Raw genomic sequence first — 27,159 nt, forward strand, 5'->3', positions numbered from 1 at the left:
CTGCAAGCAGTTCGGTTCATGATGAGAGTGGGGTAATGAGATCAGCCAGACTGGAATGGAGGTGTAGTGTTAGAGGCCACTGACAGTAAAGCTGCAGAGGTGAATGGGATCAGGTATTGGCCTTGAATATTGAACAGAAAATTTGTAGTGTTGGGGAGGCAGCCATTAGGGAACCACTATATAAATTTGAATGGGTGATTATTAAACAGGAACATGTACCTGACAATGTTGTGAATGATGGGTAGATTGGGAATATGGGAGAGACTGAAGTCAGTGTGACTAGATTTGTAGCCACTTTAGAGGTTAAACATAAGAGATTGGCCAATTTCCTATTAGAAGGAGGTTTTTCATGGCCTTGGTTAAATTTGTTCATAGGTATTTTATTCTTTTTGATGCAGTCGTAAATGGAATTGTTTTCTTAATTTCTCTTATAGTTCATTTTTTATATATATAAATGCAACAGATTTTTGTGTATTGATTTTGAATTCTACAAGTTTAGTGAATTTATTAGTCCTAACAGGTTTTTGATGAAGTCTTTATGGTTTTCTATATGTAATGTTGTCATCTATGAAGAGTGACAGTTTTCTTTCTTCTTTTTCAATTTGGATCCCTTTTGTTTCTTTTTCTTGCCTAATTTCTCTGGCTAAAACTTCCAACACTATATTGAATAAAAGTAGTGAGAGTGGGTATCCTTGTCTTGTTCCTGATTTTAGAGGAAAAGCTTTCAGATTTCACTATTGAGTATAATGTTAACTGTGGCTTGTTTCTTTATTTTAAAATACTTGTGGTTTACAAGAATGATGAGATGATGAAGAGTAAAGCATAATTAAATCCTTTTGAAGTCCTTGGTCAACAGTATAGTAACTATATTTAAAAAAGCCAACTGAAATAAAATATAGTATTAGAAAACATCAGTACCTCAAGTCTTTATACCAAGATCAGAATGTTCTAAGGCTTATTAACCAGTTGGCTTTTCAAATATATAAGACAAATCACTGTGATTTGGTACCTGGTCTCCCTACCTCAGCCAGTTAAAGCCACAGAGTCCCCATCAAGAATTTCCAGCAGAAGAAAAGTGAAAGCAAATAACACATTGTTAAAAGTAGGTTTAACTGTTATCTTTGAATTGTCTACTATCCACCCCTGCCTTTCAATTTCCACCAAACTTGTTCAGGTTCAGACCCTCAGAACCCTGCCCTGGGCTATTAAATTGGGTTCCTCCTTATTTCCTTGCCTTCTCTTTTCCTTTCCAGTCCAACTTATGTATTGCTGCCAGACAATCTTCCTAAATTACAGCTCAAATAATACCAATTCCCTGCTCCAAAAAGTTAACAATTTCCCATTGCCTTCCAAAAGCTTTAATGGAGTTTTCAAAGTCATTCAAATGTATGCACTCAACTTCCTCCCCCCAGTCTCATTTCTCAGCACATCTTGCTTGCACTGCACACTCTACCGAATCAGCAGGAGCATAGCTTTTCTGCCTGTCTGCCTTTACTTACACAATCTCTATACCACCACACTGATCTCTACCTACTAAAATCCCCCCATTTCCTTCCAGACCTGACACAAAAACTTTATAAAAAACTGTTTATCTCTAAAGGCTGTACCTTTGCTCTCCTCCTTCTGTCTCCCATAGCTTTCTGTTTTAACCTCTTAGCACACACGTTGCTTTTAGTCTCATACGAAATAGCTGACTATGTCTCTTTCCCAACTTGACAATGAGCAGTTTGAGGGCCTTGATTTTATTTGTTAGCCTCCATAGCACCAATACAAACTTTACTTTCATCAGTATTATACATGCATACAGTTGAAAGAGCCAAATAATTCTATAAGGCTTATTAGGAAAATTAGTTCTCTTTCATTACTTCCTCTCTCATCTAATAATGTTGCTATTTACCTCTGAATAATAATTATACTACTATTTTTAATGATTTTTTTTCTAGTTTTTTTTTTTTCTTTTTCAGGGCCACACCCACAGCATATGGAAATTCCCAGGCTAGGGCTCTAATTGGAGTTACAACTGCCAGCCTACACCACAGCCACAGCAACGTGTGATCCAAGCTGCATCTGCAACGTGGGCTCCAAGCTGCATCTGCGACCTACATCCCAGCTCATGGCAACGCCGGATCCTTAACCCATTGAACAAGGCCAGGGATTGAACTTGCATCCTCATGGATGCTAGTCAGATTCATTTCCACTGAGTCACGATGGGAACTCCTGTCTAACTCTCTTAACACATTTGATATGCATCAGGTGTTCCATCAATTTAATCTTCTTACGAAGCTTTCTCTGAACTCTCTGGTTTGTTTTAGTCTGTACCAGTTGTCATCTATCCTTGATAGGTAGGCATTATCTTGGGATTTTTCATCATCATCATTCTGAGGATTCTGTTTGCCTCTCATTGTGTTGGATCCTTTGTTTCCTATACCCAGTATCTTGTATGTTTATGATTTACCCCTTTGTTTAAGTGGAGTATATTCTCTAATAGTTTTCTGAGAAAGAAGGCATGAAAGGTAAATCTTCAAGACATTGTATGAGTGAAAATGTCTTTATTTGATCTTTCCCCTTAATTGATAGTTTAGGTGGACCTAGAATTATTATTTAGAAATAATTTTCCTTCAAAAATCTGAAGGTACTTCTCCACTGTCTTCTAGATTTCAGTGTTGTTGGGAAGTGTAAATCTATGTTCATTCTTTTTTAATTTTTTATTAAAGTATAGTTATTTACAGTGTTGTCAGTTTCTGCTATACAGCATAGTGACCCAGTCATCCATATATATATATGTATATATATATGTATATATGTATATATACATTCTTTTTCTCATACTATCTTCCATTATCTTCTATCCCAAGAGATTGTATATAGTTCCCAGTGCTGTACAATAGGATATTCTGGTTCTTGATGCTTTGTATGTAACCTGTTTTTTTTCTCCCCAACAGCTTATAGAATTCTCTCTTTATCCATAATGACGTGCTTTTTGGTGAGTCTATTTTTATTCACCGTGTTGGGCCTTTTCAGTTAAAAGTTTTGTATTATTCATTTCTAGAAAAATTTTTGAATTCCTTCTTTGATGACTTTTCTCCTTCCATTTTCTCTGTTGTCTTTCTGGAACTTCTGTTTGATATATGTTGGATGTCTAGGACTGGTCTTCTAGTTTTCCTAACTTTTCTTTCCAATTTTTCATTTCTGGCTTTTCTGCTTTTCTTTCTGGAAGAGTTTCTAAATTTTATTTTATAATTTTCCATTTAGATTTTTATTTATACCATCACATTTTTAATTTCCAGTAGCTCTCTTTATATCATCCCATTCTTTTGTGTATTCAATATCTTCTCTCTCTGAAGATATTAATTCTTTGACATTTTCATCACCATGCACAGTTCTGTTTTCTTCAAGTTTCTTTTTCTGTTTATTTGTTTTGGTTTTTATCTTTCATGTTAGAGACTCTTCTCCAATATCTGGTGGTCTTTAGTTATAAACTCACATTTAAGAGAAGAGCACTAAGAAGCTGACAGGAGTCTCTGATCACATGGGTGCTCGATATAGGATGATCTGGCACTTGAGGAATCTCTCCATCAAAACCTTTATGTCTTTCCTCTTGGAGAGGTTTGCTTTCCCCAGAGAAGAGATTCTATTCACCTTCCTGGAGGGTAATTGCTTCGCATTTTTGTTACAATAAAAGAAATTTAATTCTCATCATAGTTTATAATAAAAAAGTAAAATTAAATGCCACTGCTGCTGAATATTTTAGCTTGATATAATTTATTATTTGTTTATAATATAGATGCATAAGCATAACCCAGCTCTATTTATTTGTCCAGCCTCATCTCCTGCTAACCTTCAACCACATTATTTGCTTTCTCTATTCCTAGGATACTCTGTTTCTGCCACCCTCACCTTTAACTCAAGCATACTTCAGGTCTCAGTCTACATGATCTATTTCTCAAGAAATTTATCACTGCTTCTCTAATCTAAGTTCAGCTTCCCTGATAGATGCTTTCAGAGATCTCTGTATTTTTCTTTGAGGACACATATTATAATTGTAATCATGGTGTTCTCTGTATGTCTGTCTCCACCAACATATTTAAGCTTGGCAGGTATCTTGATTACTTATGCACCATTTTTTTTTCTTTTTTTAATGGCTGTACCTGTGGCATATGGAAGTCCCCAGGCTAGGGGTCAAATTGGAGCTGCAGCTGCAGGTCTATGCCACAGCCACAGCAACACCCAGATCCCAGCCACATCTGCAGTCTATACAGCAGCTTGCAGCAATGCTGGATCCTTAATCCACTGAGCAAGGCTGGGGATTGAACCCATGTCCTCACGGAGACTAGTTGGGTTCTTAACCCACTGAGCCATAATGGGAATTCCCTTATGCACCATTTTATCCTCAGCACCCAGAAAAGTGCCTGGCACATAGTGACCACTTTTTTTATTTGTTAATCAACTACATGCATATGATTAATAACTTTCAGCCTAATAAGCCAAATTTTTGGCCTGACTCTGCCAAAAGTGAAATGGAAAATTGAGCAAATTTATTTATAGACCACTAAAATAATAGTATATTAAAGGTAGTTTTTTAAAAACTAATAGCCTAATGAGTGAAAGTGTATTTGTTTACATATGTTCTGCCATATAGCAATCAAGAACTGGGCATCTTAACGAATTAACAAATTGATGTTTCTTGAAACTAGAATGGACAGCCTACCTTCTCTGCCTCAAATCCTGTCTCTCCTGCAGTGTTCACTTACTATCCTATTTTCTTCACAAAATCTTCTTTTATGATCGAAACTCCTGGTAACTTTCCCCCTTCACTGAATTTCTGTTGCATTTAAAGTTCAAGGCCTCCAAGTCAGCACTGGATCATATAGAACACCCTGTACTGTTCACAGCTGTTTTCAATGTTAGTCTTATGTCACTTTTTTGGGAAACTTTAATTAATTTTTAAATAATGATATTAATTTTTTCCATCATAGCTGATTTACAGTGTTCTGTCAACTTTCTACTGTACAGCGAGGTGACCCAGTCACACATACATGTATACATTCTTTTTTCTCACATTGTCATGCTCCATCACAAGTGACCAGGAGTTCCCGTCGTGGCGCAGTGGTTAGCGAATCTGACTAGGAACCATGAGGTTGCGGATTCGATCCCTGACCTCGCTCAATGGGTCGACGATCCGGCGTTGCCGTAAGCTGTTGTGTAGGTTGCAGATGTGGCTCGGATCCTACGTTGCTGTGGCTCTGGCGTAGGCTGGGCGGCTACAGCTCCGATTAGACCCCTAGCCTGGGAATCTCCATATGCCGCAGGAGCGGCCCTAGAAAAGGCAAAAAGACAAAAAACAAAAAACAAACAAAAAACAAACAAACAAAAAAACAACAAGTGACCAGACATAGTTCCCAGTGCTATACAGCAGGATCTCACTTTTTTTAGATTTTAAATCCCTGGAAGGGAGGAACCATACCTTTATTCATCCTCTGTAACCCCACAGTGTCGATAGCAGTGCTGCAAACACAATCAACACAAATTGGCTTGTTTGTGGGCAAAAACAATAAATCAATCTGACAATATTGGTCCATATCAATCAAAGATGTGTTTATAGCAAAAGGTATATTTTCTGGGAATAGTGGAGGATCCCACTTTGCGGCTACTTGGTTTGTTTAAACCTTTTTAGTACAGAGTTTGTCCTCTAACCAAATTTGGCCTGGATCACCAGTGACAGAGAAGGATAGGGAGTTTCCTTTTCAACATTTCTAGTATTGCCAGAAAACAGGCTAAAACCTAATTGGAACTATCCACACTCTGGTATCAGCTTCTTTTTGAGAAGGACAATTTAACTGAATGTCAGAAAAGCACTACTTTGTACTTTTGGGGAATGTACTTAATCTGAAGCCAAATAAACAGAAATAAAGCCAGGCTTCCATTTTATTATTAAGGCCCATTTGATTGCCAAATAGATTTGGGGGATGACATGTACTTGTCTTACTGATTTGATGAAGTTCTCCCTGAATCACTGGAATGTTGGCAGGTTTAAGCAGTATCCTGTGAGCAAGGCAGCCTAGCTTACTGTGGGCCCCTAGACAAGACTGCCAAGAGGGTATTGCTGGCCATATAGGCTGAGAAAGAGGGAGTTCTGAAGGTAGAAACAAGGTGAAATGCTGGATTCCTTTTCCAATCTTTCAGGCTAATTTTCCCTACTCTATGCAACTAGTCATTTGGTCATTTAAAACTGTTTCTTGAGAATCTATCATGTGTCTAAGGTAACTCAAAGGAAAGTAAGAATTAATTCTAGCATTCTAGGAGCTTGCAATCTCTTTAGGGTGATAAGATATACACACGGGGCAGGTAAGTAACAATAGATGACAGAATTTGATTACTTATTGATCACAGGGAAAATCACTGTGAATGGGAGTTGTCAGGGAAGACTTTGTGGGAAGGTTGGAAACACTACTGAACCTTGAAAGAGATATTTACAGTGATATTTTCATAGCTAGGACATTAACAGGTAGGTAATTTACCCTCCCAAATAATTTAATGTACCTCAGATGCCTAGTTACTTAATATACACAAACTGATTTAAGAATCAGAGAAGACTGGAGTATGTAGTATTTTTCACCAAGGGTCTAGCTGCAGAAACCAAGGCAAGTGTACACTGTTTTTATCTATGATCACTGATAGTTTTTCTTTCTTTCTTTCTTTCTTTCCTTCCTTCCTTCCTTCCTTCCTTCCTTCCTTCCTTCCTTCCTTCCTTTCCTTCCTTCCTTCCTTCCTTCCTTCCTTCCTTCCTTCCTTTCTTTCTTTCTTTCTTTCTTTCTTTCTTTCTTTCTTTCTTTCTTTCTTTCTTTCTTTCTTTCTTTCTTTCCTTTCTCTTTTCCTTTCTATGGCCACACTTTTTAAGGCATGTGGAAGTTCCCAGATTAGGGGTCAAATGGGAGCTGCATCTGCAGGCCTAAGAGGCAGCTTGCAGCAACACTGGATCCTTAACCCACTGAGTGAGGCCGGGAATTGAACCTCCATCCTCATAGTGACAACGTCACATCCTTAACCTGCTAAGTCACAACAGGAACTCCCAAAACAAAGTTTCAATAGGAAGAAATAATTGCAATTGATTTTAAAATAAAAATACTGTATGGTGGAGTTCCCACTGTGGTGCAGTGGGTTAAGGATACAGCATTGTTGCAGCCATGGGGAAGGTCACAGCTGCAGCCTGGATTTGATCCCTGGCCTGGGAACTTCCATATGCCTTGGGTGTACCTGAAAAAGAAAACAAAATACTGTGTAGTTTACCTTCCGATGAGTCTAAGTAAATAAAGAACTGTTTCTTTAAGCCAACTAGTTTATCTCCAAACCCTCGCTTCCTATAAAAATGAGGATAATGAGGTCTAGAGCACTGTTTCCCAAAGAGGTTCTGCAAAATGTTAATAAATGCTAGGCAATAAAAGGGCTCCATGATCATGGAAATTTCAGAAACATTGGGTTAAACAAAGTTGTACTGGCTTCTTAAAGAATTTCTTGAAGTCTTTAATATGATTATTTGAATTATAAGTTTTCAAGATAAGGGTAGATCATATACCATTTCCCAGACTTATTTGACTATTGAATACTTTTTTCATGAAATGCCACATAGGTCTATGTTCTGGAAACTAAATTTGAAATAAGAATAATTTCAAATAAATAAAAATGCTATGATTCTTCATTTTTACATTAAATGTGTATTTGTAGATCTATATGAAACAATTATTTTGCTAGGGCTAATTTCACTTAGAATTATAAGAATCATATGACATTTATACATTGTAAATTTAAAGAACATCTTCATTTTCTTCCTCAGATAATCCAAACCAAATTGTAGTTATGGGTAAATCTGTATGATACTAGAATACTGAAACTGTGCCAAGAATCTAATTGAAGCCCAATAAATTTTTTTGGTATTAATTTTATAGTCTCTTGATTCTCTAGTGTTTTCTCCAAAGATACTGCCTTAGAGACTTTTTTGTGCTTAAAATTTGTCCATTAAATGGGCTCTGCTTGCTATATGGTAGAAAATTACCTGATTAAAATAATGGTTAAAACTCAGAAGAGTTATCTTTTAACTAAATGCGGCCTAGAGCTTTATTTGTGGGTTTACCATCTGAGAACTGCTAAAGAGTTGGCTTTTTTAAGAGACCAAAAAAAAAAGCCAAGTCACATTTGTTTGTTTGTTTCAAGAATCTGCAAACATTCCCTTTTACGTTAGAAAAAACTTACTCTACACTGAGATGTCATAGCCTCTGAAGTTTTTTAAGACCCCTGCTGATTGACCCTACCCTTGACCTTAGCTCCAAAGCCCAACTCCATTCTGGCATGCTGATATAGAGAATTTATTTATGTTAGCAGTGGGGAGTCAGAATTCCAGGAATATTCTTACAAAAAGCTTCCAAGATGTATTTACCAAATCTTCAGCTCCATATGATTGGAGGCCTCTGCTAACAAATAAAGTGAATACGAGTGAATAGTATCAAGGGCTACGTGGATATTGGTTCAGCTCTAGGCAATAGGACCCAGAGGAATATGAAAGAGTTCCACTAGAAATGGCCTTTTTAATCATCAAGGAAATAATTTTAAAAGGCATATTTAAATAGCAGGTACCTTTTTGGTAAACAAGGTGTGGGGAGTGATCCTATAAGTAATTCAGGTAACATTTATCAAAGCATAGAGGCAGTCTTAGGGCCAGTTCTCCATTTGATCTGCCTGCCTCTATCTGTTGATTCCTATTCTTTCTCATGAATCCTGCTAATTTTATTATAGGATTATAAAGTGCAATTTACTATGCATTTTTACTTTTTAAAACACTTAAAATTTGAACTGAATGACATGCTCATTAAACATTTGTAAAATGCTAAAAATACAAAAAGGAAAAATTAAAATTACCCATATGGTACTAGCTAAACACAGCTACTATTAATAATTTTGTAAATTGTTTTCTTTGGGGAGGGGGCAGAGTCTATTTTCCTATGCTTTCAAAATATACTACTTTATTATAAGAAATTTCCCTATTATTTGATACATTTTCCTAAGATTTTATTACAAAAATTTTGAAGCATAAGAAGAGTCGAAGAAAATATTTTACTATGAACACACGTATTCTCATCACTTAGAGTCATAGACATAGTTAACATTTTACTATTGACGCTTTGTCGCATTTCTATCTATCCACCCATCAATCCATGTTATTTTTGATAGATACTAATTTCATTGATAGTCCTTGGAGTGAAATATAATTGTCTTTAAAATTATTTCCCTGGGGAGTTCCAGTTGTGGTGCAGCGGAAACGAATTGGACTAGGACTGGGGTTTGATCCCTGGCCTCGCTTAGTGGGTTAAGGATCTGGTGTTGACGTGAGCTGTGGTGTAGGTCGCAGATGTGGCTCAGATCTGGTGTTTCTGTGGCTGTGCTGTAGGCTGACAGCTACAGCTCCAATTAGACCCCTAGCCTGGGAACCTCTATATGCCACAGGTGTGGCCCTAAAAATAAATAAATAAATAAGTAAAAAAATAGAAATAAAATTATTTCCCTATTTTTTACTAATTGCTAACTTCCCATTTTTCCTGTTTTACACAAGCTTTCCTAGGAAGCATGAACTTCTATAGTTTAATCATAGTTTTTGGCTAGAGTACTAGAGTAGAGGAGTAAGACTGAAAAGATAGATAGGGACCATATTGTGGAAGGCTTTGAATACCAAGGAAATTACACCAAAATGTATTGTAACAGCTGCATTCTTGGAATAAGGTAGATCAGACAATTATTAGGTAACTGACCCTGGAAAAAGCATTAAACTTTTCTGAGGCTCTATTTCCTTGTCTGTCAAGTGATGAGAGTATTACTTGTCTAGTAGGTAATTGTGAAGATTAAGTAACATGTAAGCACACTATCTGTATTTCATAAATAGAAGATTTCTCAAAACAATAATTTCATGAAAAATTTAGGAAAAATTCCTTGAAGGATTTACAGTAGTAGGACAAAAAAAAATGATCAGACTTGGATTTTAGGTGGCTTAATCTTGTAGAATTATGTGTGATGGATAAAAGTAATGGAAAAAATGTTATAGAGAGGTAGGTTTGATTCAGTTTAACAGAGATTTACTGAGTATGCATGAGACACAGCACTATGCTAGATGCCTTGGAAATAGATCGGAGTGAGATTTTGACAGTTACCACAAAGGTTTTAATGGGTAAAACAATGATGTGAATGTGCTATACAGCTGAGCAGAATTCATCCATCAATCTGTCTATCCATCCATGGTCTATCTGATCTATTCATCTCCTTCCCTATACTACTCATGGTTCTAGATACCGAAGATAAATCATGGAAAAAACAGACAACAATCCTTGCCCTTATTAGTCCACATTCTAGTGGAAAAGACAGATAATGTACAAATAAATACTAAAATATAGAGAGTAATAAATACCTTGAAGAAAAATAAAGCCACGTGAAGGGATAAAGCAGTGTAAAGCAGTGATGAGGGTACTAGTTCAGATAGCCTTTGAGAATATGCTAAGTAGAGAACCAAAAAATACTAGGCAGAAAATGTGCTACTTGTTGAGTGAACAGATTTCTAGGTAGCACCAACTGAATGGCAAATACCTGAGAAGTGGGCTTGGAGGATCACTAGGGAGGAGAATAAATGTGACTGGAATGGAGAGAGACAGGGAATGTGGTAGGGAACCAGATGGGGCATTTAGGCCTTGGTAAGGGATTGGCTCTTGTTCTGAGTCAATGGGGAGTCACTTGGGAGTTTTGATAGGGGAGTGATGTGATCTGTCTCAAACTTTTCATTTATTTATTTAATACTTTATTAAAAAAAAATTTTTAGGGCCCCACCTGAGACATACGGAAGCTCCCAGACTAGGGATCTAATTGGAGCTACAGCTGCCAGGCTACACCACAGCCACAGCAATGCCAGATCCAAGCATGGCTCATGGCAACACTGGATCCTTAACCCACTAAGCAGGGCCAGGGACTGAACCCACATCTTCATGGATACTAGTCGGATTCATTACTGCTGAGCTACAGCGGGAACTCTTGTCTCAAATTTTAAAGGTGATCCCCTTGACTCCTTTGTGTAGTACAGACTAGAGAGAGATGGGAGTTGGGGGTGGGGATGGGGGGAGGACAAATGAGTGAAAACTGGGAGGCTGCTGTGACTGTTCAGGGGTCTCAGAAGAAGGTGGTAACAGTGTAGGGAGTGAGAACTGGTCAGACAGGTGCATATTATCAAGGCAGAGTCAAGATGATTTCTCTATGTATTGAATGTGGTTGGGAAAGAATGAGAAAAGTCAAGGATGACTCCAGATATCGACATAGAATGATAGGAGTATTAACTAATAGAAAAATGTTGGTTCATAAAAAAATAATAGAAATAGAAAAATATAAATAGAAAAATTAGCAAAGAGTTGTGGCAGCACATAAGGACAAGCAGTTACTTTTGACTGGGGTTATGGAGACAGAGTAGATGAGCACTGAAGGGTAAATAGCCTTGCTTTACCCAACAGGCAACTAGGGTGCAAAATTGAGGGGAGCTCTCACTCCCATGGTGGTGGAAATGTAGGGCTAGCACCAGAAAGTGGTGTCTTGTTACACTTTGCACCAGAGGAGACTTGTTTGCACTTAGTCCCTGCTCTGGTGCTCAAAGAAGAGTAACCTGGGCTGAAGAAAAGGCAGGTGCAAAGACAGGCGCTATAAGAAGTCCACTAAGATGGCTGCAATTCTTTGGACAAGAGGAATTAAAGGTTTTGGGAAACCAGAGAAGAAGCTTCTAGGCTATAAGGCCCAGGCAGCTCCCTATCTTCTCCTTTTGTGTGTGGGGGGGAGGGGAGGAGCCCCAGGGCAGACTTCTTGTCTTTCCTTTTTTATGTTGTTATTGTCTCTAATCCTTTTGTCATTTTCTTTATAACAAGACTGACTGTAGAGTCTTGGAATTTCCATAAATTCCTTCTTCCTCAAATGCCCAAGGGCAAACAACCTGGTCCTTAGGTTTTATGGAATTTACCTTTAATCACTAAAGAATCTAATAAACATAGAGATAGTAGAAAGTTGAGAAAGTCCTCATATCCAGATTATGAAAAAAGCTCATACAACTTAATGTCAAAAAACCAAACAATCTTGTTTAGAATTGGACAGAGGTTCTGAATAAACATTTTTTCCAAAGAAGACATACAAATCACCAATAGGTATGAGAAAAGATGTTCAATATCACTAATTAGGGGAATGAAAATCAAACCCACAATGAGGTACTACCTCACACTTGTTCAAATGGCTGTTATCAAAAAGACAAGAGATGCTGACATGGATGTGGAGAAAAGGGAACCCTTATGCCCTCACGATGGGGATGTAAATTGGTAAAATCTTTGTGAAAAACATTATGGAGTTTCCTCAAAAAACTCAAAATAGGACTACCTCACCATCCATCAGTTCTACTTCTGGGCAGTTACCTGAACAAGATGAAAATACTAACTTCAAAAAATATATACACTTTCACATTCACTGCAGCATTATTTAAAACAGGCAAGATATGGAAACAATATAAATGCCCATTGATATATGAATGTATAAAGAAAATGTGGTCTATATTTATAGAAAATGGAATATTATTCAGCCAAAAGAAGGAAATCTTGCTATTTGCAACAAGGATGGATCTCAAGGGCATTATGCTAAGTGGAGTTAAGTTAGACAGAAAGACAGATACTATATGATCTCACTTATATGTGAACTTTAAAAACAAAAACAGAAACACACACAAAAAATCCCCAAACCACCCCAGACGCAAAAGAACAAGCTCAAGGATTCAGAGAACAGATTCGTGTTTGCTGTAGGAAGGGCTTAGGGAGTAGGTGAAATGGGTAGGAGTCAAAATATATAAACTTCCAGTTATAAAGTAAGTAATGTGGCTATATTAGTATGGTAATCTCTAGGTCCATCCACGTTGCTGCAAATGGTGTTATTTCATTGTTTTTATGACTAATATTCCATAAGCATATCATTTTTATCACTAACAACCTAGCCTGTAGGCCAAGGGAGACTATCAGAGGTAAGATGGAAGGAGAAGAGGAACTGATTGCTACATCACATGAAAAGAGTCTGTGACATAGAAGCTTCACTGTGCATAACACAATCTTCTTGAATGTCAAAAGCTAAAAGAAGACATGCTTATGGGGAAATGACATATCAAACTTGGTAAGAGTGCATTAATGACAAAAAAAATTCCACACACAGCTGAGACTGCTAAAATTCATTTTATCTTTTAAAAAATTGATAATTATTTTTTCTTTTTACGTTCCCTAATTCTTCTATCCCATACTATTCTTCAGCAAACAAAAGTAACTTCAAACAAAGACAAGTAATGATAACAAGGAAATATCAGCATGGAACATGTGTGTATAAAAAAACTGGAAAGTTATAAATACATGAAAAGGAGCAAAGAAAAACTCGGCTTCTCAGAAAATCTATTGAAAGAAACATATTAAAAAATCCCAACAACTAGTTTTGTATGGTCAAAAAGAAATTATAGATATCATGATCTTTTTATACAAAGTATTTAAAAAGAGATGCAAGCATGTAAGGAGGATGATATAAACTAAAGAGTTTAAAAGCCACTTAGTATAATGCTCCCAAGGTTCACAAATTGTCAGAATTTCCTTCCTTTTTAAAGCTGAACAATAGTTTATTGTATTGGACTTCCTGTCATGGCTCAGTGGTTAACGAACCCGACTAGGAACCATGAGGTTGCGGGTTCAATCTCTGGCCTTGCTCAGTGGGTTAAGGATCCAGCGTTGCCATGAGCTGTGGTGTAGGTTGCAGACATGGCTAGGATCCTGCGTTGCTGTGGCTGTGGTGTAGGCCAGCAACTGTAGCTCCTATTAGACCTCTAGCCTAGGAACCTCCATATGCTGCAAGTGCAGCCCTAAAAAGACAAAAAAAAAAAAAGTTTATTTTATTTATATACCACATTTTATTTATCCGTTCATTTCTCGGACACTCAAGTTACTTCCAACTTTTGACTACTGTGAATAATGCTGCTATGAATAATGGGTGTACAAATATCTTTGAAAATCTGCTTTCAATTTTTTTGTGTATATATTCAGAAGTAGAATTGTTGGATCCCATAACTAATTCTATTTTTAACTTTTTGAGAACTGCTATACTGTTGTCCATAGTGGCTTCACAATTTCATATTCCCACCAACAGTGAGTACAATAGCGGTTTCTAATTTCTCCACATCCTTGTCAACAATTGTTATTTTCTGTTTTGTTATTGTTGTTGTCATTGTTGTTGTTAGCATCCATCCTAAATTGGTGTGAAAACGCTTTGTGGTTTTGATTTGCATTTCTCTGATAATTGCTTGGTGTTGATCATCTTTCCATATGCTTGTTGGACATTTGTATGTCTTTGAAGAAATGCCTATTAAGTCCTTTACCCATTTTTTGATTAAGTTTGTTGTTGTTGAGTTGTAGTAATTCTTTATATATTCTCTATTTTAACCCCTTATCAGATATAGGATTTGAAAATATCTTCCCTCAGATATTTTCCATAGGTTGCTTTTTCACTGTTGATTTTGTCTTTGATAAACAGAAGTTTTAAATTTTAATGTAGTCCATTTTTTCCTATTTTTATTTTTGTTACCTATGTCTTTGGTGCCATATCCAAGAAATTACTGACAAATCTAATGTTATGAACCCCTAGGTTTTTATTTATTTATTTATTTATTTTTAATGATTTTTTTTCCATTATACCTGGTTTACAGTGTTCTGTCTATTTTCTACTGTACAGTAAGGTGTCCCAGTCACAAATACACATACACATTTCTTTTTCTCACATTATCATGTGCCATCATAAGTGACTAGATAGTTCCCAGTGCTATACAGCAGGATCTCATTGCTTATCCATTCCAAAGGCAATTAGTTTGCATCTATTATCCCCAAATTCCCAATCCATCCCACACCCTTCCCCTCCCCCTTGGCAACCACAAATCTGTTCTCCATGCCCATGAGTTTCTTTTCTATGGAAAGGTTCATTTGTGCCGGATATTAGATTCCAGATATAAGTGATTTCATATGGTATCTGTCTTTCTCTTTCTGACTTACTTCACTCAGTATGAGAGTCTCTAGTTCCATCCATGTTGCTGCAAATGGCATTATTTTGTCCTTTTTTATGGCTGAGTGGTATTCCATTGTGTATATATACCAAATCTTCCTAATCCAATCATCTGTCCGATGGACATTTTGGGTTGTTTCCATGTCTTGGCTATTGTGAATAGAGGTGCAATGAACATAAGGGTGCATGTATCTTTTTCAAGGCAAGTTTTGTCTGGATAGATACTCAAGAGTGGAATCGCTGAGTCATATGGTAGTTCCATGTATAGTTTTCTAAGGTATCTCTATACTGTTCTCCATAGTGGTTGTACCAGCTTACATTCCCATCAACAGTGCAGGAGGGATCCCTTTTCTCCACACCCCCTCCAGCATTTGTTACTTGTGGACTCATTCTGACTGGTGTGAGGTGGTATCTCATGGTAGTTTTGTTTTGCATTTCTCTAATAATCACTGATTTTACACATTTTTTCCATGTGCTTGTTGGCCATCTGTGTATCTTCTTTGGAGAAATGTTTATTCAGGTCTTTTGCCCATTTTTCTATTGGGTTGTTGGCTTTTTTGCTGTTGAGTTGTATAAGTTCTTTGTATATTTTAGAGATTGAGCCCTTGTCAGTTGCATCATTTGAAACTATCTTCTCCCATTCTGTAAGTTGTCTTTTTGGTTTTCTATGGTTTTCTTTGCTGTGCAAAAGCTTGTCAGCTTGATTAGGTCCCATTGGTTTATTTTTGCTTTTATTTCTGTTGCCTTGGGAGATTGACCTAAGAAAACATTTGTAAGTTGATGTCAGAAATGTTTTGCCTATGTTCGCTTCTAGGAGTTTGATGGTGTCTTATGTTTTAAGTCTTTAAGCCATTTTGAGTTTATTTTTGTGCATGGTGTGAGGATATATTCCAGTTTTTTTGATTTACATGCAGCTGTCCAATTTTCCCAGCAATACTTGCTGTAAAGACTGTCTTTTTCCCATTGTATATTCTTGCCTCCTTTGTCAAAAATTAATTGACCAAGGTGTCTTGGTTTATTTCTGGGGTCTCTATTCTGTTGCATTGGTCTATATGTCTGTTTTGGTACCAGTACCACACTGTTTTGATGACTGTGGTTTGTAATACTGCTTGAAGTCTGGGAAAGTTATGCCTCCTCCTTGGTTTTTGTTTCTCAGGATTGCTTTGGCAATTTTGGGTCTTCTCTGGTTCCATATAAATGTTTGGATTGTTTGTTCTAGTTCTGTGAAAAATGTCATGGGTAATTTGATAGGGATTGGGTTGAATCTGTAGATTACTTTGGGTAGTATGGCCATTTTTACAATATTAATTTTTCTAACCCAGGAGCATGGAATATCTTTCCATTTCTTTGAATTCTCTTTAATTTCCTTGATTAATGTTTTATATGTTTCAGCATATAAGTCTTTCACCTCCTTGGTCAGGTTTATTCCCAGGTATTTGATCTTTTTGGGTGCAATTTTAAAAGGTATTGTATTTTTGTATTTCTTTTCTAATATTTCATTGTTAGTATATAGAAATGCAACTAATTTCTGAATGTTAATCTCCCCAGGTTTTTAATTTGTGTTCTCACTATTCATAATTTTAAACTAATCTGAAATTTCAACTTAGATTTATTTTTGTTTAGAAAGATTTCTTAATCATCAAGTAGGTTTATCTTAGTTTTCTCTTTATAATTTATTTACAGCTTTCCAATTTTAGGGTAAAAAGCTATGGCCCATACCCCAGATTTCCATTCTTTAAAATTTGATAAGATTTTCTTTGTGGCTTAGAATATTTTAGCATTTGTATATATTCTTAGACTTTAGAAAAGAATGCAGGTGCTATGGTTTTATCTCTATGTACTATATATATGTTTTCTTGCTTTATCAAAATCCTCTCTTTTCTATTTATTTTTGGTCTTTATGATCTGTCCAGTTCTTAGAGAAATGTGTTAAAAATTTTAAATAAATTCTTCTTTTATTCCCATTCATTAGTTATTTAAATATTTTGGTGCTGTAAGTTTACACTTTAGAATTAGCTGATTAGGGTTTGAGGTTCATGTCTATCTACCACTGTGTAACAGACACTGAGAACACTTAATCTCTCTAAAGCCTAGTTCCTCATCTGCAAAATGGAAGTGTTAGCCACAGTCACTCCATAATGTTGTAAGGATTACTTGAGAAAATCTTCAGTTGAGTACTTGGCATGTAGTGAGTGCACAGTAAATGTTCACTGTTCTTCAATGTAAATTGGTTTTATTGTCCTACTTGATATTTACTTTTTAATCACGACTTTCACTTTGATTTTATATTGCTTCTTTTTTTGTCTGCATTTGTTTATAACTTTATTGACTTCATTTATTTTCAACCTTTCTGTGTCATTTTATTATAGGTATAATTTATAAGGAGAATTTAGTTAAATTTTCTTTTGTTTTTTTACTCAGAGGTTTTTGTCTTTCAATAGAGAAATTTAGCTCAATTTATTAACATTAAGAATATATTCATACATTTTATTTTATTATTCTTTATTGCTTTTCCTCTTTTCTTGACTGTTGTAGTTTTAGCGATATTTTCTTTGCATGTTTATTTCCTTCACTGTTTGAAAGTTCTACAACCCATTGTGGTCATTATTTTTAAATTAAAGAAAATCAAACCAATATATGCTTATAAATATCAAGGGAAAAAAGTGATCATTCTTTATGCCCTGTTTTCTTCCCCAAAGTGATGAGACTTTTCTTTTTCTTTTCTTTTTTCCCTGCACCACAGCAGCGACCTGAGCTGCTGCAGTGATGGTGCTGGATCTCTAACCTGCTGTGCCACAAGGGAAGTCTAAGTCTCATTTGTTTGTTTCTTTTTGGCTATGCACATGGCTTGTGGAAGTCAAGCCACAGCAGTGACAACGCCAGAATCTTAACCCCCTGTACCATAAGGGAACCCCTAATGAAATTTTAACAGTTATAATCCTCTCTCCAGGAACCCATACCGCCTACCTTTGTTGAAATAAACTGGAATTTAAATACTACATTATTTTTTATATTTTAATTTTTGCTTTCCTATGTAATAATCCTGTTTTAACATGTACCTTAGATTTTATAAAACCATTATCAATAATTATATTTCACTGGGTTTTTACTCTCCAGTATGTTTTGTATACCCTATTTTCCTTTTTACTGAGTTTTTATTTAATTGCAAGCAACATCAAAGATGTCAACTTAAAAATGGAATGCACACAGGAGAAACAGTATTAATACAGATAGTAGAAGAAAATTTAGATGTATAAATGCAGTTCTTTTTGAACTAATGTTGTCCTTTCAAACTGAATACACACATTTACATTTCAGGAAATTTTTCTTCTGCTCTCTGTATTAATACTGTTTCTCCAGGGTGCATTCGTTTTTAAATTGAGATATAATTTACATAGAGTAAAATTCACCCTTTCAAAGTGTACTATCCAGTGGTTTTTATGTATTTACAGAGCTGTGCAACCATTACCGCAATCAGTCTTAGAGCATTTTCATCATCCCCCCAAAAAGAAACCTGTATCTGCTAGCAGTTACTCTCTATTTTTCTCCAAACTTCTTAGCCTAGGCAACTACCTATCTTTATGAATTTGCCTATTCTAGATATTTCACATAAATATAATCATACGATATATGACCTTTAATGTCTGGCTTATTTTCCTTACAGTGTTTTCAAGGTTCATCCATTTTGGAGCATGTATCAGTACTTCATTTCTTAAAAATTACTGGGAGTTCCCTGGTGGCCTAGTGAGTTAAGGATCTGGCATTGTCACTGCTAAGGCTCAGGTCATTGCTGTGGCACAGGTTTGACCCCTGGCCCAGGAACTTCCACATGCCATGGGTGTGGCCCAAAAAATTACTGAATCATATTCCATTTTATGGATAAACCACATTTTGGTTATCCATTCATTGGCTAATGGGCATTTACACTGTGTCCACTTTTTGGCTGCTATGGATAATGTTTCTGTGAACATTCATGTACAAGTTTTTGTGTGACTATATGTTTTAAATTCTCTGGGGTATATATCTAGGAGTGGAATTGTTGGATCATATTATAACTCTAATTTTTTGAGGAACTGCCACACTGTTTTCCATGTAAAATGGCAATACCATTTTACATTCCTACCAGCAAAGTATAAGGGTTCCAGTTTCTCCACATCTTTGTTAACATTTGTTATTACAGCTTTACAAAAATTTTGAGTCTCTTTTTTATTATTATGGAAAACTACGCATCACATGATATTTACCATTCCAGCCATTTTTAAGGATACAGTTTAGTGGCATTAAGTATTTTCACATTTTCGTGTATTCATCTTCAGCCATTACCTGAACTTTTTTCATCTTCCCAAACTGAAACTTAACCTTAACCCTAACCTTAACTGTATCCATTAAACAATAGCTCCCCATCATCTCCTGCCCTCTCCAGACTCCTCATCCCCAACCTAACCACCAATCATTCTACTTTATATCTCTAGGATTTTAACTATTCTAAGTGGAATCAAACAGTATTTGTCTTCTCGTGATTGGTTTATTACAATTAGTACAATATCACCAAGGTTCATCCACACTGTTGCATGTGTCAGAATGTTCTTCCTTTTTATTTATTTATTTAGGGCCATCCCTATGGCATATGGAAGTTCCCAGGTTAGGGGTCAAATCAGAGCTGTAGGTGCTGGCCCACACCACAGCCACATCGACACCAAATCAAGCCACATATGGAAACTACATTGCAGCTCAAGGTGATGCTGTATCCTAAATCTACTGACCAAGGCCAGGGATAGAACCTACATGTTTATGGTTAATAGTTGGGTTCGTTACTGCTGAGCCACAACAGGAACTCCCCAAACAAGATTTTTAAAAAAGTTTTCTCCTGTCTCCTGCATTAATTCCATTTTAGTTCAGTGATAGCTGCTCTAATTTGTTCCTCTTCCTCCAAATTGTGGATCCTCTCTTTATGGTTAGTGATTTTTTTTATATGCTCATATTGATAAGTGGAGATCTAGATCATTTATCATCAGTAACTGAAATCCCATCTGGAATTAGAAAGACCACTGTTCAATTCCCCATGGTGGGTCTTACCCTCTGTGGATGATAGTGGTAGGCTGTAGGTTGGTTTTCAGTAGAGAAACCAGTGAATTGGCTTTGAGAATGAAAGCAATATCTTGGTTATGGTGCACAGGCTGCTGAGCTACCAAGTCTCAAACCTTAAGTTGAGAGAGAAAGGAACAGAGTGAGGAAGCAAAGAAATCAAGTATTTGAAACTCTGTCCAGGAAAGAACTTTACGTATGACTATTGGCACATAGAACTCAATGGAAGCAAATAAAAATGAAGTCTAATAAGTGTTCGAGGGAATTATACAGCCAAATCAGCCACGAACCTAATCCTTAAATAATCTTTAACTGTAAAAGAAGTTGCAAGACTCATAACTTATAGCAGCAGGAAATGGACTGTGAAAACTGTGATGTCTCCAAGGAGGGCTTACTTAGTTCCCAATGACCATAGAGATATGACCATGGAGGATAGTGAACAAGGAAAGGCATTCCGGAGTGTGATGCCAAGGGCAACAGAACTTACTGCAAAAGGGTATTCATTCTTGAGAGCAGAACCAGGATGTAATCACAGAACTTCTCCCATCCTGCAGACAGAAGATCTCCCCAATAATTACTCTGAAGGATTCCATCATTTAAATGAACCCTGACTGCTATGAGTCTCACACTTTTCACTGAACTTGGTTCTAACACAGTGTATTTATGGAGATGCATTTGAGAATCACTGTTGTGGAGAAGAGAGGAAGGATTCATAGATGACAGCAGTTAACATTTTACAGGGTGCTAGGCACTATGCATTGTCTCAATGTGCACAGCTACTCCCTGAGGTATATACTATCATGATGCTATTCTATAAATGGGGACACTAAAATGGAGTCAAGTAACTTTGTCAACAGTACCTAACAGGTAATCTTGGAGCCAGGATCCAAGACTATGAGGCCTATCTCCAAAGTGTTCACTCTTAACTCTGGGATATTTTATAATCACATAAGTCTACTGGGCATGATGAGGGATAGATAAACCTCAAAAAGCAGACAAGACACATACACAAACAAATTCAAGGCAAGGGAGTGTATTATCTAATAAAGAAGATACTGAAATTTTTCAAACTACCAGAATATAGACAGATCGCCATCACTGTTTTTTTTTTTTTTCCCCCCACCACCACTAACTTTTAACCTTCTTAGGGACTTGTTTTGTTTACTGATGAATCACCAGTTCCCACTTCACCATCTGGCTCACAGTAGGTGCTCAATAAATATTTGTTGAATGAGTGAAGAATGAAGACCAGAGTTCTGTAATATTAAAGTCCTTGAGCAACTGTGCCAAATTTACCTTTACATCTCTAGTCTAGTGTGTTTGGTGCTCAACAAATGGTCCTTGAACTAAACTGAAAGAAAACTGCACTGTGGTTTTACGTAAAGGCTGCTCATTGTTCCCAATTTCCTTATCTTTAAAATAGAAAGTCTTCCCCTCCCCAACTCTACAGGCTGAGTGAAGCAATGGGTTTTCAAAAGATTCTTTAACCTCTTGTGAGCTTAGTTCTTAGTTCATGTTCACAGAGGTGAACTTGAAATCACAGGTTTCTGGAGTTCCTGGTTGTGGCTCAGTGATTAATGAATCGACTAGGAACCATGAGGTTTTGGGTTTGATCCCTGGCCTCACTCAGTGGGTTAAGGATCCAGAGTTGCCATGAGTTGTAGTGTAGGTCACAGATGCCGCCTGGATCCAGTGTTGCTGTGGCTCTGGCGTAGGTGGGTGGCTACAGGTCATCAGCTACAGCTCCAATTAGACCCCTAGCCTGGGAACCTCCATAGGTCAAGGGTGTGGCCCTAGAAAAGACAAAAAAAAAAAAAAAGAAATCTCAGGTTTCTACTTTCTTTTCCACATGCTAATCAGCTACACCTTTCTGTGTTGTAGTCATTTAAAAACCACATTAATCTCATTCACTAAGCCGGTATTGTGTGCAAGATCCAGAACTGTGGCAATACAGCAGTGATTGAGAAAGCCATAGTTCCTGCCCTCATGGCACACAAAAGTGTTCCTATGAGTTTTAAAAGACTGGACAATAGGGATTTAATTGTAAAATTCCTTATGCCCACAATGAACTATATATATATATATGTATATATATATATACTTAATGGCAGTTGGGCATGTGTTCTCAGTGGAGGAGAGAGAGAAGACAATCCAAATCACAAACAAATGGCTTACTTTTTGCAACTCACAACTGAACTATGCCTTGAGTTATTTTCTGACAGTTCCAGACTTCCAGTCAATTCTTTCTGTATGGACTGAAAGAGAAAACAAAAAATGCATTTCTGTTCTTAGAAAAGAAAAAAAGGCCAAGATGAGCAGACAAAATGAACTGACTTAGAGATCATGTGAGATCTACTTTAATTAATGCTGTCTCTAAACTATAATTGACAGCGATACCGTAACTACAGACTGATAACCCGCCCGAGGCTGGGCACCGCTTCCCCACTCCCACGAACCTGCTGACCTACCCGAGGCTATACTGGCCCCAAAGGCACTACAGCTAGATCAGCCTTTCTCTACCTAGACTTCCGCCAAGTCCAGCATGGAGCTGCTTCTTGCAGTGTGGGAGACTCACTAAGGGAGTCTAGTCGCCTGTCTCTGGCAACAACGACAGTTTTAAAAAATGGAGCGCCAGCTCTAATCACAACGCCCACCAGCTGTGAAAAGTGGAGCTACATCTGTCCCTATCGGGAGTCAGCATCTCTCAGGGACGTTTGCCCCCGCCGCGCCCGTCAAGGCGCTGGGCCCGCGGTTAGCGGCTGCCCCCCGGCGGGATGGGGGGCGTGGCCCTCTCAGTCTAGGAGGCTCGGAACTAGCGCCGCGAGCACTGGGGACTGGGGGTCGGGGGGACGTGTTCGTCCAGGAGGTGCCCAGGACTGCTCTGGCCCAAGCTCCTGGGTCGGTTTGGTTTTGTCCCCGTCCTGCCCCCGCCTACCCACCCTATCCCCCGTAAAGCAAAAGGCCAAGGCTTTTTGACCCACCGCCGCCCAGACCGAGTTCGCGCTTAGGGCCCTCTCGCCGCCAGCCAGCGGACAGAGAAAGCAATCGCGCAACGAGGCGAGAGCACTCTGTGAACGAAGGCGGAATCGGCGAGAAAATCATTTTTCTTCTTGGCGGCGCGCGTCAGCCGCCCGGGGGGCAATGCTCCTTCCCAGAAGAGCCCCCGTCCACACCCCGCCCTCCACACCCCGCAGCGGCCACACACCACGTCACGGAGGCTGCGGATTTGGAAATGGAGGCGCGGCACACTGTGCTGAGGGCTGCAACCTGGGTTGGGGGCGTCCTCGGAGGGTGGGTAGGGAACCGTCCGCTCACTCCACTCCAGGAGGGCCGGGAGCCCTGAAGGGCCCTCGCGGGCGCCTAGGCGGCGGGAGGCCGAGAGGCGGGGCGGAGGGAGGGGGCGCGGGGGTCCCCGCCGCGGAGGTTCTGGGGAAGCGGGAGGGGCAGCACCTGAGGAATCCGCCTCCGGCCGCGGCGGCGGCCGCCTCGCTCCGCCCCGGGGAACTGAGCGCGCGGCAAGCGAGCCTGCCAGAGAGACGCCAGCCACCGGCGGCGCTAGCACCTCGGAGGAGGGCGGCCGAGCGAGCTGAGCGCGGCGCTGCGACCCGACTGGGGGTGGGGAGACGAGCCCCGGCCGAGGCGCGGGCCACCCCCGGTCCTCTGCCCTCGCGCGCTGCCAGGGCCAGGTGAGCGGCTGTGGGGATTCGGGGCGCGTGGAGGCGGGGAGGTGAGAGGTCGCCAGCCGGGCGCGAGCGCCCGCCTCTGTCCGGCAGGAGCTGCCCTTTGGCGGGCTGTGGACACCCTGCCTGCGCGGGGAAACGCAGCGGCTGACTTTTTCTGACGGGCTCGGAAGGCGGAGCGGGGGTGTGAGCGCCGGTGCGTCTGTGAGGCGAGGGCGGGCGCTGGTGCCAGCCGGGGAGCGGACACCTCACGTCAGCCGCCTGAGGAGACCCAGCCGGTGCGGTCCGCGCCCGGAGGCCAAAGGCCTGTCACCCCAGCTCTCGGCGCCGCCTTTGTGGCGGGAGCGAGGGACCGAGCGAGGCTGCGGCGCGGCGGGGAGAGCCCGGGACCGGTCCCCCGGGCCCGAGGGCCGCCAAGGGGGTCGCCCGAGCGGGGGGCCGCCAGGTCGAGAGGGGTGGAGGTGACGGGAGGGGATGGAGAGAGCTCAGCTGGAGGAAGTTGAGAGCTTCCAGCCGTGGCTGGGCGTTTGCTCAGTGTCCCTGGGCTCTTTCTCTCCACACCAAATGTCACTTGGTCACGAGCGCGCGCGTGTGTCCTCCATCATTTCCATTTTTCTGCGAGTGGCTAAGCACCACTCTTGCGCTGAAGGAGACACAAAGGGCCGTGTTGACAGCTGACCCTGACATAAGTGGACAGCGAGGTCCGGTGTGTGCCCTGGCCGGGGAGGGGGATGAGGAGTCGGTTTGTTCAAGTTAATCAGTTGCCTCAGTCACTCTGCCGTCCGAGCTCCATGAAGAGAAGCGATCCGTGCAGTTGCAGTTCCTGGCGTTTCTCAGTTAAATTGAGCCCACGTCAGGTCCAGAAACCGACTCCTTTGCGCAGGGACGGTTGCTGCCTCTCGCGGAGGCAACGGATCGCGGAGCAACTCCGCGATCGGCTCCTTCCCTCTGGGACCGTGACTGTTACAAGGTCCTTATCATCCCACCCCGGCCATCTGCCCCGGTTGAGAAGATAGAAACCAAATTTTCATTTCTGCTTTTTACCCCTTTAGAGTTCCGCCTCGACCTCGCCCTTGAGGTGGGAGATCCCACTTCAATCTCATTTTAAAATATAGCCATTTAAATATGGGCAAGAGCTTGTCCACAAAAGGTTTTTTAATTAAATGCCCCCTTAGAAACCTCTTTCCTCTATTCATTAAAACAAAAACAAAAACAAAAAACTTTAAAGCCTGAAATTCTCTTTGAGTTTTGTGACTGTTTTGGTTTTTTTTTTTTCCCCCCGGAATATTTCTATGTAGTTTTACAAATTGCAACACTGAAAACATTTCATGGACAAAACAAATTAAATTGTTTTATCGAAAATAGTAATTGAACTACGTGCATGTAGGCATGTGTTTAAAGGGAAATTTTTAATGAACGAATGTTGGAAAATTATACTCATGGGGTAAAAATGTCAAACAGCAGTGAAAAGCCCTCTATTTCCGACCCCAGACTGCCGATGCCCTAACCTCTTCCCCAGAGGCAACCACTCTTCTCAATTGTATATCCTTCCATAAAGCCTTCCATTAGAATGGAATTACACTGTGGAAATAGTGGCTGAAAGGAACTGAATGTGTAAAACTGAACTGTGTGTTAGTGGTGATGGCTCTTAATTTGATATCCACTTATGACGATATTAGACCCTTTTATTTGGTCCAAGGCACTTATCAGTTAAAGCGCTAAAAATCTTAGAACAAAGTATTCGGTGGAAAGCAGAACTATTAAAGTGTTATCTCCACCTCCTTCTATCACCAGTTCCTTTACACTTGGTTTTTATGACCCTTGTTGGATTTTTCCTCCATTTTGGAACTCTTTCTGAAGTAGAGAGTGAAAATATAGTTTATTCTGTCCTGTGCAATGCATATCTTAAGACATTGCAATGACATACAAATACTCCCATTGACAAGAAATAATTTAAAATTTTCAATGGTATGGGAGAAATATGAAGGCCAAGTTTAACACATTTGTCACATCTTAGTTCCAGGCTTAGATTTGCCATAAACTAGCTAAGGAAGTAACTTTTTAAGATATGCTTTTGTTTCCTCCCAAGTTAAATAAAGAAATTGAACCATGTGGCTTCTGAGCATCCTTCTAACTCCAAAATTCTATGATTTTTTGGTAAAATGGTGGTTCTGTATGCGTCCCAAGAATGGCGGAGGATAAGCCAGTTGGATATGTGGCTATTAGACAGTGGAGTGACAAAAGAAAAATTCCTAAATGTTAGATTCATAAAGAAGTTAGAGGTGTTTAAACAACATTCCTGTTCTATGAGATTGATATCATTGGAGAACAGCTACTTTACTTTCCCACAAAATGTCTGTTTATGTTACTGATAGAGGCCAAACCCTGTGTTCATTGGGCCTCTGTGCATCACCTTCTATGGCTAAGGAGAGTGAATTCTCTTCACAGCTCACGGTGCCATTTCTAGGGAAATTGCTTTTACCAAACTCTTACTTTCTTTTTGGTACAGTGGAGAGAGAGCCAATCCTAAACACTAGACCACCAGGGAAGTTTTCGGTACAGTGGAAATAAAATTCATGGACCTACTTCAAAGAGACTTGGCATAATTTAATTAGTAATTCTCAAAGTATTTAGAATATGAATACTTCTTATTGCCAAACTATTTTAGTTGCTTTAAGTATGTAAGTGTTAACTTAGAGATCATGTTCTTAGTAGGAAACTTTTTCTAGTCTCTAAAGCACCTGCAACTATTGAGTCCTGGATGGGTGCAGGGAGCTGAGGAGTAATTTCAAGGTTATGAAAGTAAAAAGAACTAGTAGATTTTAGTCACTATAGATGAGCTCAATTAAGGGATTTCAAAAGTACACCATAAGTGGTGGTTGCAAAAATTATTCATGTTAAGAAGGAGCTCTCATATTTTAAAGCTTCAGAGTCACTAATAAAGAATATTATGTGATTAGTTTGAATGGCTGTAATATAAATAAATTATAGTAAAGTTTTAAAAATTGTTTGGTTGGGGTGATAAGAATATGAATTAGAAGGACAGATTTGTAAGAGTGCTTAATCTTGATTGACCAAACTAACAAAAACAAAGAAAATTAAATATTAATAGTGAAGTTCTTCTAAAACGGAATAGATTTTTTTCCCCAGCTTTCTTTCCAACCTTGCTGTATGAATATGTTTTCTTACAGGTGTCTTATCATTTTGCAGGTACATTTGTAGTCTTATTTTTTTCACAAACATTTTTCTATAATTTACTATTATT

The 27,159-nt window shown here is 39.0% G+C and overlaps 2 protein-coding genes across 8 annotated transcripts in view; one reads left to right on the top strand and one right to left on the bottom strand.

The window, feature by feature from the left end:
• LOC102157456 (uncharacterized) overlaps positions 1–24,581 on the bottom strand; it is a 64,431-nt gene extending 39,850 nt beyond the window's left edge. The window contains exons 1-4 of the mRNA XM_084965711.1: positions 24,466–24,581; positions 24,177–24,400; positions 23,420–24,141; positions 22,390–22,469 (exon numbers count right to left, since the gene is read on the bottom strand). Coding sequence (XP_084821837.1) covers positions 22,390–22,469; positions 23,420–24,141; positions 24,177–24,400; positions 24,466–24,581 — 1,142 coding nt within the window. The remainder of the gene's footprint in view (positions 1–22,389; positions 22,470–23,419; positions 24,142–24,176; positions 24,401–24,465) is intronic.
• Positions 23,870–27,159, top strand: part of GREB1L (GREB1 like retinoic acid receptor coactivator) — a 273,839-nt gene continuing 270,549 nt past the window's right edge. For all 7 annotated transcript variants that reach the window (XM_084964308.1, XM_084964309.1, XM_084964312.1 and 4 more), the window contains exon 1: positions 23,870–23,900. The gene's annotated coding sequence lies outside the window, so the exon portion shown is untranslated. The remainder of the gene's footprint in view (positions 23,901–27,159) is intronic.

Source organism: Sus scrofa, chromosome 6 (genome assembly GCF_054392235.1).
Source record: "Sus scrofa isolate SSC_HxYL_T2T_F1_AM1 chromosome 6, Sscrofa_HxYL_maternal_Yorkshire_Landrace_v2.0, whole genome shotgun sequence".
In the NCBI taxonomy this organism is placed as follows: domain Eukaryota; kingdom Metazoa; phylum Chordata; class Mammalia; order Artiodactyla; family Suidae; genus Sus; species Sus scrofa.